At 35.1% G+C, this 17,353-nt stretch overlaps 2 protein-coding genes across 9 annotated transcripts in view; one reads left to right on the top strand and one right to left on the bottom strand.

Moving 5' to 3' along the window:
* The window catches only part of RASA1 (RAS p21 protein activator 1), a 127,675-nt gene extending 112,260 nt beyond the window's left edge, over nt 1-15,415 (top strand). For all 4 annotated transcript variants that reach the window (XM_055112233.2, XM_003822786.8, XM_057302263.2 and 1 more), the window contains exons 17-25: nt 58-217; nt 1,545-1,687; nt 2,883-2,998; nt 3,661-3,747; nt 6,864-6,931; nt 8,460-8,548; nt 10,325-10,402; nt 12,901-13,035; nt 14,307-15,415. In XM_055112233.2, coding sequence (XP_054968208.1) covers nt 58-217; nt 1,545-1,687; nt 2,883-2,998; nt 3,661-3,747; nt 6,864-6,931; nt 8,460-8,548; nt 10,325-10,402; nt 12,901-13,035; nt 14,307-14,390 — 960 coding nt within the window. In that variant the 3' untranslated portion in view covers nt 14,391-15,415. The remainder of the gene's footprint in view (nt 1-57; nt 218-1,544; nt 1,688-2,882; nt 2,999-3,660; nt 3,748-6,863; nt 6,932-8,459; nt 8,549-10,324; nt 10,403-12,900; nt 13,036-14,306) is intronic.
* Nucleotides 1-17,353, bottom strand: part of CCNH (cyclin H) — a 36,958-nt gene that overhangs the window by 442 nt on the left and 19,163 nt on the right. For 2 of the 5 annotated variants that reach the window (XM_034959836.3, XM_063604408.1), the window contains one exon: nt 14,992-16,406. The exons of 1 other annotated variant lie outside the window; for it this stretch is intronic. Coding sequence is in view for 1 of the 4 variants with exons in the window: in XM_063604408.1 (XP_063460478.1) it covers nt 16,362-16,406 (45 nt within the window). In the remaining 3 variants the exon portion in view is untranslated. Of the gene's footprint in view, nt 1-9,225; nt 14,515-14,991; nt 16,407-17,353 lie in introns of those variants that run through there. 2 more of the 5 variants (XR_008625348.2, XR_008625350.2) reach the window with 2 other exon arrangements.

The raw sequence follows: 17,353 nt of genomic DNA, 5'->3' as shown, positions 1-17,353 counted from the left end.
ATGGAGCATGCTTATAATGCTATGTACTTTAAACAATCTTTTAAAATGTCATTTTAGCTTATACTGCAAAAGGAACTTCATGTAGTCTATGCTTTATCACATGTATGTGGACAAGACCGAACACTACTGGCCAGCATCCTACTGAGGATTTTTCTTCACGAAAAGCTTGAATCATTGTTGTTATGCACACTAAATGACAGAGAAATAAGCATGGAAGGTATGGTATGGCTATGTTAGTGTGATACAAGAAACTGGGTTTAGATTTTATATCAAGGATATATGGACTCTATCCCTGAATATACTAAATTGTTAAATTATATTGCAAAATAAGTTATTCTGTTTTCCCTCCTTAAAAATTGCAGTTGGATGTCAGTTCTAATTATGTTGGTTACTATGGGAAGCTGATATTTCTAATGTAGGTTTTGGCAGATAAGTACTAGAAGCCACAAGAAAGTGGTATCTGTGTCTACATCAATGGCTTGACTGTTTTTTATTTTTTTTTGAGATGGCGTCTCAGTCGCCCAGGCTGCAGTGCAGTGGCGCAGTCTCGGCTCACTGCAACCTCTACCTCTCAGGTTCAAGCGATTCTCCTGCCTCACCCTCCTAAGTAGCTGGGACTACAGGCATATGCCACCACATCCAGCTAATTTTTTATTTTTTTTTTTAGTAGAGACGGGTTTTCACCATGTTGGCCAGGCTGGTCTTGAACTCCTGACTTCAGGTGATCCGCCTGCCTCAAGCCTCCCAAAGTGCCGGGGTTACAGGTCTTGTTTAATTTTTACTTCTTCATTACACAGAAGCTGGGTGTCAGCTGCATTTTATTTCTAACTTTTATAGATAGGTAGTTCCCAAGCTGCTGGACACAGTGCTTTTAATGGCTTACAAAATAATCCACCCTCCCCCCGGCCCACACACGCCACCAAGCACTTTGATTCATTAACAGTTCTTGCTTCTAGGTTCCCCAAATAAATAGTAAAGTTTAGAACTATTTTCCTCCTCATCACAAAATATAGATTTGTCAAGGAATAGATAAAATGGTGGTCCTTATTTTACACTTGAGTTTATCTTTTCTGACAGCATTTGTATTTCATTAAAATTTTACTGAAACTCAGTAGACACGTTTTAAGCTAATAAATTAATCTATACTGGGATTTTGTGTTATATCCTTAATTGTAAATAAACCCTAAAATTTCAAAGCATGGGGTCAATGGGCAGCAAAGCTGATTTATGGTCCTAATTTTGTCATTAGCTGTCTAATTGATCTTAAGTCATATAACAATTCTGAGTCTTCATTTTTCCATATGAACATGGCAGTGTTAATCCCTTCTGTTTATGATCTAATGAGGTAATACATATGAAAGTCTTACAGAGTTAAGTCTGTAGAAGTATAGGATGTCATTGTAATCAGTACTTTCAACGCTGCACGCAAGAAGTACATTTAAGTGGCTATTCCTGTTGAGGTAAAATGAATTCACTTAATTTCCAATTTGGTCACATTAGGTCAGTCCTTTACAAATAATCTTCTAATGTAAATATTTGTGTAGATGAAGCCACTACCCTATTTCGAGCCACAACACTTGCAAGCACCTTGATGGAGCAGTATATGAAAGCCACTGCTACACAGTTTGTTCATCATGCTTTGAAAGACTCTATTTTAAAGATAATGGAAAGCAAGCAGTCTTGTGAGGTAAGAATTTAATGTTTTAATAAGTATTTTTGCAAAGAACATATTTTAATAGGTAATAATTTGTAGCCAATTACATTTTAAGGAAAATATATTAAATTTCTAAAATTATTCCTCATAGCAGTTACACCTGTCTGTAATACATTTATAAAAATGTTCTGCAAAATGGACTTCTTAAAAAAGATGTACTTTATTTTGGGATTAAAAACCATCAAGTTGCACCAGAAATTCATGAAAATACTTTGTCATTTCCTCTACTATACTAATAATCTATATACTACTTACAGAAAGCGTGCATAAGATAAATTGAAGGTTTTGTTAGTGACTCATTATATAACCTATGTAGCACTTCATTACATCTTGGTTTGTCCTTGAAGGTTTTTTTGCGAGGGGAGAATTATGAGATAACCTCAACTAAAACAAAAAAATCTTTTTAGGATTATTAAAGTTTCAGTATAAATTCATAATAAACTATTAAGACAGTAAGTGGAATCTCACACACATATTCTCTCATTTTAATGGTAAAGCAGCTACAAAGAAATAATATATGTTAGATCTGATACAAAAATCAGTTTAAGGAATTGTTTTTGACAATGGACACTGGGACCTAGCAAATGTTAATCCTGCACGAAGGTGTCGATTCATACTAATAACTTGAAGGGAAGAAATCAGTGATTTAATGTTGGAAATGTGGGGTAATGCCATAGTTGGCCTAACCATAAGGATGACACAGAAGTGCAGCAGGTAGGTAGGGAGTCTCTGGACTTTAGAGATAGGCTACGGAATTCCGACTTCCATAGATAAATGTACTCTGCTGACACTAGATCAGAAGGGTTACAGGAAAAGTTCTGAGAAAGGTTTGTGATTCTGCCTAAGGCATTTGATATTTTTATTAGCCATTAAATAAGCCTCATTCAGAAAAGCTTTTAATCAGCTTTTTTTCCCCTCAAATAAATAGAATTGACTAAGCACTGTTTGCTTTTCAGTTGGCTAATTGGGAATAAATGGTAACAAACCTACCAGGAGGAGTTCCATAGAGAAAACTACTTAAAAACTCCCATTATACAAAGAAAAAAGATCAATACACACAGATACCGAAAAATAGACAACCTCGAAAACTACAACTACTTGTTTTCCACTATTCATTTGCATTTGTCATTGCCAACATGCATTTATATTGATTTATTCCTTCTTTTAGTTAAGTCCATCAAAGTTAGAAAAAAATGAAGATGTGAACACTAATTTAACACACCTATTGAACATACTTTCAGAGCTTGTGGAGAAAATATTCATGGCTTCAGAAATACTTCCACCGTAAGTGGTGAAATTTTCATTTGACAAGAAATTGTGTATCTGTGTCTTCAGAAATTTCTATTTCTAAAACGTGAAAGCTTTTCTGTTGTCCTAATATTATTATACTCTGAAAAAGTCATGGTTAATCTTTATAAGATGAATTGTATTTAAAGAAAATAGCTGTCTTAATAAAACCACCCATTATTTTTGTACAAGCCAGTATGTCTGGTTTGTACTATAGTAGCTTGGGGAGTGAATAGAGGTTTATAGTTTCAGATTTGAGATTGTAAAAGATATCTTGTCTATCCATTTAGTCTATACTTGATAGACTAATCACTCTGTTAATATGCTTGTAGGCCTCCAGTATTAGTGAACTCACTTGTTCAGGTAGAAGTTAACTTAAGTCTAAATCTTTCCCCCCAGAATTTGCAGCTGGTTAGTTCTCTATATCTGAAAGTAAATATCAGGAAGTTGACTGAATAAATTGATGATGATAAACTTAGTGGATAAAGTTTTCCTTACCCCTTGCTAAATGTCTCATTACCTGTGGCAAAATACTTTTTTGGGGGAAAAGGCCAGTTTTATTGAACTGTGGTATATTTGGGTAAATTAAGCTTTTGGCTGCTAGGAGATCAGTGTTTTCACTTGCTTTCTGTGTTGAGATGATTGTGTTATTTTGGCAGGACATTGAGATATATTTATGGGTGTTTACAGAAATCTGTTCAGCATAAGTGGCCTACAAATACCACCATGAGAACAAGAGTTGTTAGGTAAGGCTCATCAATTGATTTGTTAAATCACATACTAATAGGTGGATAATTGTGAAAAATTGAGGAATAACAATATACAATTCAATGCTTTTTTCTTTGGCTTTTATGTCAAAGCCCTGTTGCATATTTTCTAAGTCCAGATGGCTCCTAAACTGAAAGTTACTGTGAGATTTAGCTGCCGTTTGCATTTTCTAAAAACATGAACATTCATTTATAGTCAAGTATTGGGGATTTTTAAACCCTTACAAGATGAGGCTAAAAGTTATATAACAAAATCTGTAGCTAACTTCATATAGTATTCTTCATACATACACACACATTGATTGGCAGTGAGAGAGAAGGGCAGTAATTGACCGATTTAGATATTAATTGGTTTGTTACAATCTGTGACTCTGAGCTAATCTGTAACCAGAACATGTAGTTCTGAAGCTGTGTTTCAGTCTGCTCATTGTACCATAATTAGGAAGAACTGCTTTGGCAAATCATGGAATTTGGGAGCTTATATAAAGGGACTTCATTATCATTATTCTATAGGAAGAACTGCTTTGGCAAATCATGGAATTTGGGAGCTTATGTAAGGTTACTTCATTATCATTATTCTAACTTATTTTTCCAATGAAGAAGCAGATCTGTCTGGAGAGGTTAAGTTGAACTAAGGTTTTATAGAAAGCTGGTGGCTAAGGCAGAACTAAAGGTAACTTTCTAAGACCCAATCTAATATCCTTGAGTCTTATTGTAGGCTTTTGCTTTTGTTAAGCATACTCCAACCAATACCCCAACTAATTCCAGGCAAATGGAAGTTCAATGCAAAAGCGTCATGGAATACAGCAGTTTTCTAATAATATAATTTGTTATTTAGAATATACACTGTCATGTCATGCTATATGTAAAATAATTAGGCAACCATTAACACCATTATTACACAGTTTGTTTTGAAAATGTGTTAATCCTGCCTCCAACCTAAATTTTGTCAAGGGGCTTCTATTTCTTTTTTGGGGGGGCAGGTAATATTTCTCTTGGTTATGATATGACATAATATTTAAGAACTACAGATTCTGTTTTTCTTGGCATTAGTGGTGATTGGGAGGAATAGAAAAGAATTACAAGCATAATATTCCAGCACAGTTATGTGTGAGATGTAAATTAAAACTGTTCTATAAATTTGTTAAGTTTCAAACAAGTATAACTGTTAAGCAAACACAGCAGGAAATTGTAAACTGTTTCATGCAAGAGGGTGTTTTAGGGCATTTTTGCCAAGGTTAGGTTTCAGGCTCATAGACCTACTATGTATAATTATCACAATATTTTCAAGTAAAGTTTACAAGATTCTTTAAATTTGGGAAGTCCAAAATTAAAGACTTAATTGTTATTTTTTTGAGACAGGGTCTTGCTCTGTTGCCCACGCTGGAGTGCAGTGGTGTGATTTCGGCTTACTGCAACCCTCACCTCCCAGGTTCAAGTGAGATTCTCGTGCTTCAGCCACCCAAGTAGCTGGGATTACAGGCATGCACCACCATACCTGGCTATTTTTGTATTTTTAGTAGAGATGGAGTTAGACCATGTTGGCCAGGCTGGTCTTGAACTCCTGGCCTCAGGTGGTACACCCACCTCGGCCTCCCAAAGTGGATTACAGGCATGAGCCACCATGCCCAGCCAATATATTAGAATTTCTATAAATGCTGTTTGAGAAGTAACATCTTTACTTTCTAAGAGTCCAAAAATTAGCAAACAGGTACATGTTCAAAGGTAAATGCTAAGAAATTGGGTAATCCACTCTAACAGAGAACAGAGATTGTGTCTATTAATCTATAGAAGGAATTGCATAACTCATTATTTTGGGAATAATGCTTGTCTTTACATGGATTATGTCTATCAATCTGTAGAAGGAATTGCATAATTCATTATTTTAGGAATAATGCTTGTCTTTACATGGGGCAAGTAAGAGGTTATTAGTGTGGATTCTTCTTAAAAGGAAATTAGAGAGAAATTATCCACATGACAACATATCCTCCCTACCAGTGACTAAAGGAGGCAGAATAGGAGTATCTATGCAAGCTTTTAACACTGACATTGTCCCAAAGTAAAATTAGCAGATAAAATCATATATGACAGCTGTTCGTATAATTTTTGCTTTTGCTATTGTTTTATAATTTGACAACTTTTTAAAACTTTAGAATTCCTAATGTCTTGTCTTAAAAGTTTTTCAGCCTGGGCATGGTGGCTCAAGCCTGTAATCTCAACATGTGTAGACCAAGACAGGAGGATTGCTTGAGGCCAGGAATTTGAAATTGTCCTGGGCACCGTAGCGAGACTCTGCTTTCTACAAAAATAATTAAAAAAAAAAAAAATTGCCAGGTATGGTGATGTGCACCTGTAGTCCTAACTACTCTAAGCCTGAGGCAAGAGAATTGTTTGATCCCAGGGGTTCAAGGTTGCAGTGAGCTGTGATTGTGGGCCACTGCACTCCAGCCTGGGTGACAGAACAAAACCCTATCTCAAAGAAAACAAAGAAAAAAGGAAAAAAGAAAACCTTTCCAGTGTTCTATTATAGACATTTTCATTGATCAATAAGTCACTTTTTCTCTAGTGCAATGGATTCTTATTTTTATGTGAATCATCAACAAAATCAATGCAACCAACTTGGGCTGTTCTGTTTAAATAAATTAAGAAATGAGGGTGTGTGAAGTTCTAAAATTGTACAGAACTATGCTTATATAAAAAGTTTATTTCTACTCCTGTGGTATTTCAGAAATTCTTAAGATTCCTGAGGATACTACTTTCTCTAAGTATCAAATGACCACTAGCCTGGAATAATAAATAGTAAGCAAGACAGTAAATACTACAGATAAACAACATTTTCCCAAAGTTAATCCAAATTCTAAATTGGGAAAAGTGAGTAATACATTCAAGAAGCAGATATATATATTCTTAAAATACGATGCTTTGGCTTACTGTTTTCTTAAAGCTTTCTGTGTCTGGGCTTTCTTTTATTGGTTTAGAGTGAATTTTATGGGTTCTATGAGTACTAAAAATTCTGTTTATATATATTGTTTTAATGTAACACATTATATAGGTGTTTTCTAAAAAAAAAAAAAAAAAATTTCCCTCCCATTCAGTGGTTTTGTTTTTCTTCGACTCATCTGTCCTGCCATCCTGAATCCACGGATGTTCAATATCATCTCAGGTAATCAGCTTTTGATACATTTTGAAATTCAAAATATTAGAATTAACAGTTTCATACTATTTAAGAATACTCTTAAATCTTTTTTTTTTTTTTTTGGTTATCCAATTCTAGTCATGGCATATATGAAGTATTCCAAAGCACCCTTCCTTCCTTGTGCTTGTGCTTGTGCTTCTTGGGCTTTTTTCTTTTTGTTTCTTTTCTTCCATCTCATATCTGGTTTGAGATGGCATGATTACACACATTCCACCTTTTTTCTACCCCTATTTGTGTCTCAAACCTTTATAATAAGTGACTTCTTGTAGTCTGCAGCTTGGCTTTTTCAAGTTGGGAAGAGCTTTGCTTAGCCCATTGCTAGACTGCTGCCAGCTAGATCTTCAAGATCAAATTAAATGATATGTACAGTTGGAATAGTATTCTGTGAGTACTTGTGAAGAAAGCAGTCCTGGTTCCTCCCGTTAGAGATTTTTAAAGTCACCAGTTATATAGTGTAAACTGGCCATTTTAAACTTCAGTAAACCTGATCCAGTTTTATTACCCATATATCCATTTTGAGATGACTTTCAGGTGTTAAAAGCTTCTTTCAAAGAAAGGATAACAGGGATATTTGTGACTTTGAATGTAATAATGAACCATTATAAACAGTAGGAACTGGAACCATTTTTACCTTAATAATCTGAAGCTCAAAATTGTACTAAAAATGTTTTGGAATGTCTTAATTTTTACTTCTATATAGCCATCACATCTCTGTAATTATCTTTTATTGCTACTAAAGTGGTTAAATCTATAAATTATTAATATTAAGGGTTTGAAATTCTTTTGGAGAGATTTATCTGGATGTTCGCCTCAGACAACACCATCTAAAACTAGGCAGTCAGGTAGATTATCTATGGGATTTTACTGTTAAATAATTAAGTTCCAGAGCTTATATTTAATAGACACCAATACTTTTCATTTACATCCTACTATCTGTGTTCCACAGGGAAGTGCTTCCTGACTTACCTTTAAAATATTTTAAAAGTTTATTAAATTTCATGTTTTTCTCCTCAAAATAAAGCAGAGGTCCTAGACTTTATCTTGCTTCTTGAGCTTTAAGCAAATTATTTGGACTGCAAATAATGTTGGGAGCAGGGAATTGCTCAGATTGCTAACCTGAGTAGGTTGAAATTAGCTTTGTGAACTGTCACAAAAGATGTGAGGAGTGACAATCTTTTTTAGTGATAAAGGTAAAGCTTTGAGGTCCTTTGAAATAGTATCAACCATTGGAAACGGCTGAGTTTTGTAGTACCCTTTTCGCAAGCCTAGAAGCACTGATAAGCATATTCACTTTTTCTCTTTTAACTCAAGTTCTTTTGAATTTTATGGATCATAAATTTTTCAAAAAACATTTTTCAAAAAACATTCTGAGTTCCGAATGGAAGAATGGGTAGTAGTTTAACAGTAAAGAAATATTAAAGTGCTAAATTTATAATGGTTTAGCTGGAAGTGCTGTTGGACTTGGTGTCATTAGCTGTGCCCAATTCTGTTACAGATTCTCCATCTCCTATTGCTGCAAGAACACTGATATTAGTGGCTAAATCTGTGCAGAACTTGGCAAATCTTGTGGAATTTGGAGCTAAGGTAAAAACATTTTGATACTTTAAAATGTAATTTATGAATGCAAGTTTGACATGATAAAACCATAAATTGTGGCTTAAGTAAATTTTTAGCAGTGAAATTTTTAGCAATGAAAGATTATTTTTGTTGGTATGTTTGTTTTTAAAGTAGCTTGTTTAAATTTTACATTTTAATAGTGGAACTTTAAAAAACACAACTTTAGCCATTATAGAAAACGAATTTTTCAAGGTCCAGTGTACTCAAATTCTCCCACTTTTAAACATAATCAATGAGTACATTTTAATACAAAAAGTCATTTAAAAATGTATTTCACACAGGCCGGGCGCGGTGACTTACGCCTGTAATCCCAGCACTTTGGGAGGCCGAGGCGGGCGGATCACGAGGTCAGGAGATCGAGACCATCCTGGCTAACACGGTGAAACCCCGTCTCTACTAAAAATACAAAAAATTAGCCGGGCGTGGTAGCGGGCGCCTGTAGTCCCAGCTACTCGGGAGGCTGAGGCAGGAGAATGGCGTGAACCCGGGAGGCGGAGCTTGCAGTGAGCCGAGATCGCGCCACTGCACTCCAGCCTGGGCGACAGAGCGAGACTCCGTCTCAAAAAAAAAAAAGCTTGAAAAAAAAAAGAAAAGAAAAAAAAATGTATTTCACAAACATTCACTGTAAATGTTAAAACTCAAGATTTTATTTTATTTTTTTAAACACCTACACTTAATTGTACTATCTAAGGATAATGACTGATATTCAGTTGGGATCATATCATGCCTCCTGCTTTTGTCACCTAATACGTGACAGACTTCTTGCCATATGTGGAAATAGATAACTTTCACTATTCTTAATAATGGATATTTAGATGGCTTCCATTTGTCCCTGTTATTGTTGTAACATATATCCTTGCATACATTTCCTTTCATACTTACTCAATTATTAGCTGAACTTTGGAGTAAAATCACTAAGTAAATACGTTTTAGGCTTTTGCTATGTGTTACAAGATTTCCTGTCAGCAATTTAAGATACTTTTATTGCTCCTCACAGCCTTGCCAAAACTCATTGGGTACTATACTTTTTTCTTTTTTGCCAATTGGATAGGCATAATATTTTGTGTTTCATTATTTTATTACTGTTAGAGAGACTTTCATGTTTTTTATCTTTGGAATTGGCTATTGAGGTCCTTATCTCATTGAGTTTCTTACTGATTTTAAAAGAGTGTGTTAATCTTAACATCTTCCCTATTTATAGCATGGTTTTAAGTAGTCAGGATTTTAGTACGATGAGCAGTTAACTACGTGTATGGCCTAGGTTTTGAATTCATCTGAATCTTTGAGGCAGGTTACAAATAAGATATTTTCCTATTGCAGTCTTTATTATATTGTATTTTAATTCCCTGTAATCTCTGCTGGATTCAAACCTATGATTTGGGGCCATGTTTGAGTGAATTTATATATAAACAATTTGTGTCTGCCAGGCTATGTGTTACGATTTGTGCTTGGGTCCAGAATTTTCTTTCATTAAAAATACCCATACTCCTCAGTATAGCCATTTGTTTATATACTAGAAGGAAAATACTGTCATTATATGATTTAATTAATTCTTGTGAATGTGTTGCTGCTGCTACACCTAATTTATAAGAAGTATTGCTACATGTATGGGTTTTGCTATATTAATTTGGTGCAATAGTAATTGCAGTTTTTGCTGTTAACTGTAATTACTTTTGCACCAACCTAATAGGTCAAACAGTGGTTTGTTTCTGGTGCATATAATAGAAGCCTTTTATTTTTCAGGAGCCCTACATGGAAGGTGTCAATCCATTCATCAAAAGCAACAAACATCGTATGATCATGTTTTTAGATGAACTTGGGGTATGTATATAGTTTCCAGGTACTTTTTTTAAGACTTATAGTTGATATAGCTGAGTTAACCCATTTAAGCAGCAATCTTTAGAAAGATTTTCTATCCAAAACTAAAAAGACAAAAAGCCTGCAAATTTTTGTCTGCCTTCCTAAACAAAAAACAGTATTTTTGTTTGTAATGAAAACCATTTATTCTTACACTAAGTAGTTTACACCAAAGCATATATTATTGTGGCTTTTAGACTACTTCCATCATTTTTTAGGGTCTGTCTTGCTTTTCATATCCTTTTAAAGCTATCACATCTGACTGCCATGACATTCTGTTGCCTCCTTAGCTTTTTTACTTTGCAGCTACTATGTGGGGCTTGAAGCAAGACGATGACACAGTTCTGACCAGGTTAAATAAGTAAATAGACTGAAAAGTCTTCTTTTCTAGGAATAAAAGACGTGGATTCGGTGTTACACTTCATTCAGTGTGAATATCTGTGCCTCATTTGGGCCTTGTTAATAAAATAAATTGTGATTACAAAATTATGAATGAGGGTATTTTATAATTTCTAGGACCCTGCCTTTCTTAATCAAGTTAAATTTTCATGATTGAACAGATTTTCAGGTACTGAGTCAGTTTTAAACTAAACTTATTAGTAATTCAGTTCATATATAGAGAAACCAGGAAGGTGCATGTACATGTGAATAGAGCCAGGTGTAAGGCATGGCATTAGGGAGTGCTAGGATTGGAGATTGAGGTGTCCATGTTCTGTCTTAATGTATTCAGATTCAGTTAAAAAGACCACCACAATTTGTGGCAAACAAATCAGGAATGCCGTTGAGTCACTAGTTTGCAACCTCAGGTATAAAAACTAGTGTATGAAAAATTATGGCATAGCTCCATATTTATAGTGAAATTTATAGTGAAATTGACAAAAATGCTAAAAGTCCATCATGCTTCTATATGTGAACTGGGATATAGTTGGTCAATCATTGGAAAACATTTTTACTATAATGTTTAAGGAACTGTGTGAGAAGTTATGCCACACAATCTAGGATTTCATACTGCTTAGAATCCAAATATAATACTACCATATTTCTTCACCACCTGTATAATAAGCCAAATTTATTTTTGAAGACCCACCTCAATTATTATCTCCTTCAGGAAGCTTTTGCTGAACCCCAAACATGAATAAAATAACTTTTGTTTTACCTCCTAAGCATTCCCTGCTTATCTGTGATATATAATTCTGTGTTGCTATGATTACTTTATTCTAAAGTCCTTTCTACTGGAGTCAGTTCTCTGAAGGCAAATATGGAGTCTTTCGTCGCTATAAAGCTTTAATCACTGAATGTATTCTGAGTAACTGTGTTTCTCTGTCCCATAGAAAACATTGTTTTGCAGTTTTTAAGCAATGTAAAGCAAATACTGTCACCATTTTACTGGTAATCCAAGCCCTTGTTAAATGTTATTCCAAGGCTTAAAATAACACTGGCATTTAGTGTTGATAATAAAGTACAGGTTGAGTATCCCTAATCTGAAATCTGAAATGCTAAAAAATCCAAAACTTGTTGAGCACCAACAGGAAATGCTATTTGGAAAATTTCCAATTTTGGATTTTTGGATTGGGGATGCTCAACTGGCAAGTATACTGCAAATATTCCAAAATCCGAAACACTTCTGGTCTCAAGCATTTTGGGTGATATTCAACCTATACCATAAACTTTAATTATAGTGACTAAGTTACTTTATGAACCTTAACTGAAAGTACCATAATTAACACTGATTATTCCCACACATTAGCAAGTATTCTGAGCATAGTCCACAGATAATTGCAAACCTGACAGGTTCTCATTGCATTTTCATAGTGCAGTTCCTACTTATATGCGTTATCAACTTAGACAAACTACAGGAGCTTAATAATGAAATTTCATCTAGGAATTTTAAGTTTAGGCTGCATTTAATCCAGATTAGCAGTTAACCTACACTATTTGGCATATGTTCTAGATTTCAGATACAAAGCTAATTGTTAGGAAGCCACACTCCCCCCCCCCACCCCTTATTTTTAGAATAGCAATAATATTGTACCACATCTGTCATGCTACGGAAAAAAATGGAATCTGGCTTTCATGTGAATACAAAGGTTACAAAGTCTATATTTTACCATCATTAATACTGAATATTATATTTCAATAAGAATCTTTAGAATTTTAAGAGAAATTTGAGTATTAAAAAAATTATCTAATATACCCAATTAGAATCTTTTCACATGAGACTACAGAGAAAGATTTGTATTTGTAACAAAAAATTAGCTGGGCATGGTGGCAGGTGCCTGTAATCCCAGCTACTTGGGAGGCTGAGGCAGGAGAATCGCTTGAACCCGGGAGGCGGAGGTTGCAGTGAGCCGAGATCATGCCATTGCATTTCAGCCTGGGCAACAAGAGCGAAACTCTGTCTCAAAAAAAACAAAAAAAAAAAGATTTGTATTTCTAAATGCAATTTTACGATTCCCTTAAAGAATGTACCTGAACTTCCGGACACTACAGAGCATTCTAGAACGGACCTGTCCCGTGATTTAGCAGCATTGCATGAGATTTGCGTGGCTCATTCAGATGAACTTCGAACGCTCAGTAATGAGCGTGGTGCACAGCAGGTAGGCTTTCGCCAGCCTTCATTAACAATGATGTTTCAAAGATAACACTTTGAGAGTTAATAAATAGCTGAATTCTGGTTAACATTTTTATCTTGTTACATTAAATTTTTGAGACTCTGCATCATATTACAAAAGATCTCAGCAGACAGAAATAACGGGCCCAGACTAAAATGATGTACATTTAATACTGAAAAACATCAGGTTTTGCTCTTGAGTCTGAATGTTAATTCTACTGGAAAACAGTGTAACAACACTGGTAGCATGTGTGAAAATGGCTAGTTAGTAAGTCAATATTGATTTTATTTTTTTTTCTTTCAGTTTCTGTCTTGTCTTTTCTCTGTCACATACAGATACAGTGCATGGCCAAAGTGATTCTCAAACTGTGAAACAAATGATTATTATTTGGGATGTTTGTCAAATTTCACATCCAGAGATTCTGAAGTGTGGCCTTGAAAGCTGCACGTCTAACAAACTCTTAGAGGAATTTATAGGTATTCTGATGCAAGTGAACCATGGCCTACACTTTGAGAAACAGTAGATTACATTGATAGACTTCTATCTGCCATCTGCACCAAACAGATACAGATTAGGATGTATTCAAAGACCAAACCAGAATTTGAAGGGACTTAATACCAGGTCAATTAAGATATTGGAGATATAGAACAAAATGAGTTACATTTTGAATGTCCTCAGCTGACATAAGGGCTACTGAGAGGAAGTGACCACAGGGACAGTTTTGACTAGTTTCTAATGTAGTTTCAGGAGATAGTGAATGCTGTCACCGCACTGGCTAACCATTTGGCAGGGATTTTGTAGAAGGGATTAAAGCATTGAGTTTGGTGACTGAGTTCTCTACAATCTGAGATTCTAGAATCCTCAAGTCCTGTTTCTCCCCGCCCCTCCCCCCGCAGCTTTCAAAACTAATAATATGACTTGACCTGCCTTAGATATTAAATTAAAAAAGCCTTTTTTAAAAGAGAGATAAACTGCTTCTGACAACATGTGATAGTGTGGTAAGTTCTGGCCTAAAAAATAGGAGCATGCCAAACACAAACAAATTTCTGTTCACTTTAGGGTGTAAAAATTCTCTTAGTTATGACCAGAAATACTCAGCCAATGACTGAATAATAGAGACTTATGTTTTGAGTGGAATTGTGGTAATATTTTATGCATCCTTTTGCTTTGATACAGTTTTTTTCAAATCCAGGTTCCCATCCTGAAATTGCTGACCGAGCTTTCATTTATTTTCATACCATTTTTCCTCTGTCTAGCACGTATTGAAAAAGCTTCTGGCTATAACAGAACTGCTTCAACAAAAACAAAACCAGTATACAAAAACCAATGATGTCAGGTAGCAGCCTTCGCCCCAGTGTTCTGCATGGATTCAGCATGCCCAACATGGTAATTCACTTCAGTTTAATGTCTCCTTTGCTCTTGCCAAAAAATAGCACACTTTTCCACATTCCAGTGATGTGTGAGCTATGCAAACAAAAGCCAAGATTCTGCTGGTGAATAACTATGCCAGCAACCTTGTAAGCTATCTGTGCAGGATATTTGCACTATTTCCACATGGAATCAATCTTTAACAACCTCTGAGCCTTGGTGTACAGACCACCTTTCACAAAACGAAATGCTATGACTGTATCTTGAACTTTCAAAATATATTTTCAGTACACCCAGTTGCCAAAGTTTTGCTGTCTCTTAGAGAAAGAACTATGAAATCAACTGACAAGAAACACATTCTTATTGACAATTGTGTATAACTGGATTGCAGACTCTTCTTACTGTAACTACTTCCTGATTAGGAATATGACCATTTGACTGTTCAATGATTATTTGTATTTACAGTTTCCAGAGTTTGTCATTATAATAGGAACAATCTTTGCTGTATACTTTTAAAAAATACTCTGCTATTTCTCTTGCTGGAACTGTTGAAAGAAAATATATAGAATGATCTATTGCTCATCAGCTTTATTTTTTAAACATACGACTTATTTTGTTGAAATTGTCAAAGACTGTATTTAGATCTCATAATGCTTTGTTAAATGTTTACAAGTAAATAGTTTGAATTCAGTAAATATTATTGGTTGTTGTATTGATCAATGCATGTTACCCATTCAACCATTTTATAGACTACCAATTTCTTTTATGTTAACTAGAATGCTTTTGTTAAAAGTTATTTGTTCATTATTTGTGCTACCCCTTTGATTATGCAGACAACCTCATCAGCTGCCTAACTTATCCATCTTTGAACTTCTGACTACTTGTTGTATCTGCTGGATATTTAGTTCAACTGTATAGTTTTATTTACTTCTGTATGTGTATTTTTGTGAAGTATTCACAAAGGTTAAGTTAAAATAAAACCAAGGGATATCTTGCATAATTGATTACTTCTGTCTAAAAGAGCTAAGCATTTAATTTATTTATTTTCTTCCTCCTTCAGGGGCAGTTTAAACCTTAGCATCAGAGCAAGGCCCAGGGAGAAGCTGAAGCTTTAGATTAGTATTTTTGCTAATGGCCTCTTTTGAAAAGGATTTTATAAATGCAACAATAATTCCTTCCCTCTCATAATTGTGCAGGGCAGATAGGACATATGGAACATACGTGGCAGAATGACACTGGTAATCAGAGTGAGTGAGACAGGAACCCAAGGAGGTGTTCCCACAGTAAGGAAAGCCCTAGATTCCAAGAGCAACACTTTATGCTATTCCTCTAATGTATAAAATACAGGGAAAAAAAAAATGCTAAGGGCTTAAAAGATGTCTGCTTAATAGTTCCAAGCTACAAGGCAGTTATTTCTATGGGGGCTGCTAACCTATGTGGCTTCAATCACCGTTTAACACTGATACCAAAAATCTCAACATGTCCCATGCTCCTTTTCCTTGAAATCAGCTCAATTCATTCCATTCTCTCCCTTCTTGGCTCTTTTATCAAATTACTCTCCTTTCCACCCCTTCTGTTTTTTAGCTGGACTTGGACCAACATAGTATCCCAGGTGGTCTCCTTCCTTGGTTACATGATAGAAGACAGGGAGGATATGGATTAGTCAAGATATTTTTGCTGTGCACTTTGGCTCCCATTTATCACACCTCAATCTTTAGCCATACTAACCTGTCATTCCTCAGTCTGAAATCCTTCTCCCGTTTATTTAAAATCACAAACCTGACTTACCCTGCTTCTCATATTTTAACATCATTTGTCTCTCAAGTTGAAATGGAAACTTGTTACTTACCTTTGTAGGACCTCTAGTAACTAGCTTGTCTGTCAGTGTTGAAATAAAATCTCTCACACTTTAACGTTTTTAATGGGGCTGGGTGGGAAAATTTTCAGTGATAAGTGTGGACCTTGCTCTGATGCCAAAGTTTGGCGATCTGAAAGGGAAAATGAGACAAACTGTGAACATCTTGTAATTCTGTCTAGAGCCTAGCAGCAATGTATTTAACTAGGACTGCGATGGAGGATTTATAACTTTTGGCTTCTTCCACTCTGCTTTTGTAAAAATCTCACATCACGAATTTTATTCCTTTCACTCTGGAATAAGAAAAAAAAAAACCCACAAAACTCAAGCCTACAGTGTAAAGAATTGTTAGAGAGATGAATATGCATATAGTAAGTATTGCCTTAAAATAGATGTAACTATAATGGTACCTACCTTTCTGGAAAGTACAGCCTGGGATGTACTGAGACTGAGGAGGTGTGTGTATTTGTGCAATTTAATTAGATTCAGGACAGTTGAATTACTCGGAATTCCTTCAAGCCAGTTTTCCTGAAAAAAATCTGGCTTGATAAACAGACGTCCACAGTTTGGTTCCAATTATAATAGTTAACACTTACTGAATACTAGTGTATGCAGGTACTATTCTAATTAATCCTATGAAGAGTAGGCATTATTATCTTCCCCATTTTCAGTGTGGGAAACTGGCACTTAGAGGTTTAATAACTTACCAAGGTCACATAGTGAAATACAGCTGGCCATGATTCATATCTAAGTAATTTGCTGTAATAGTCTGTGCTTTCATATTTTTATATTGACTCATTTTAATTTGAATTACATTTCTCGAACATATTTAATCTGCAAAATTCCTAGTAACTGTTATAATCTACTTACACGGATTCACTTATAGGATCTAATAGGTTAATTATAAGGCTGTGGTGATGTGTGCCTGTAGTCCCAATTACTCAGGAAACTGAGGCAGAGGATCACTAGAGCCTAGGAGTCTGAGACAGCCTGGGCAACATAGCAAGACCTTACATCAAAACAAAATTAAAAAACCACAACTGAATATACAATTTGCTGCTACCTACTTATCTATACTAG

This window comes from Pan paniscus, chromosome 4, assembly GCF_029289425.2.
Source record: "Pan paniscus chromosome 4, NHGRI_mPanPan1-v2.0_pri, whole genome shotgun sequence".
NCBI classification, from domain to species: domain Eukaryota; kingdom Metazoa; phylum Chordata; class Mammalia; order Primates; family Hominidae; genus Pan; species Pan paniscus.
This window is presented reverse-complemented; position numbering and strand designations above follow the sequence as displayed.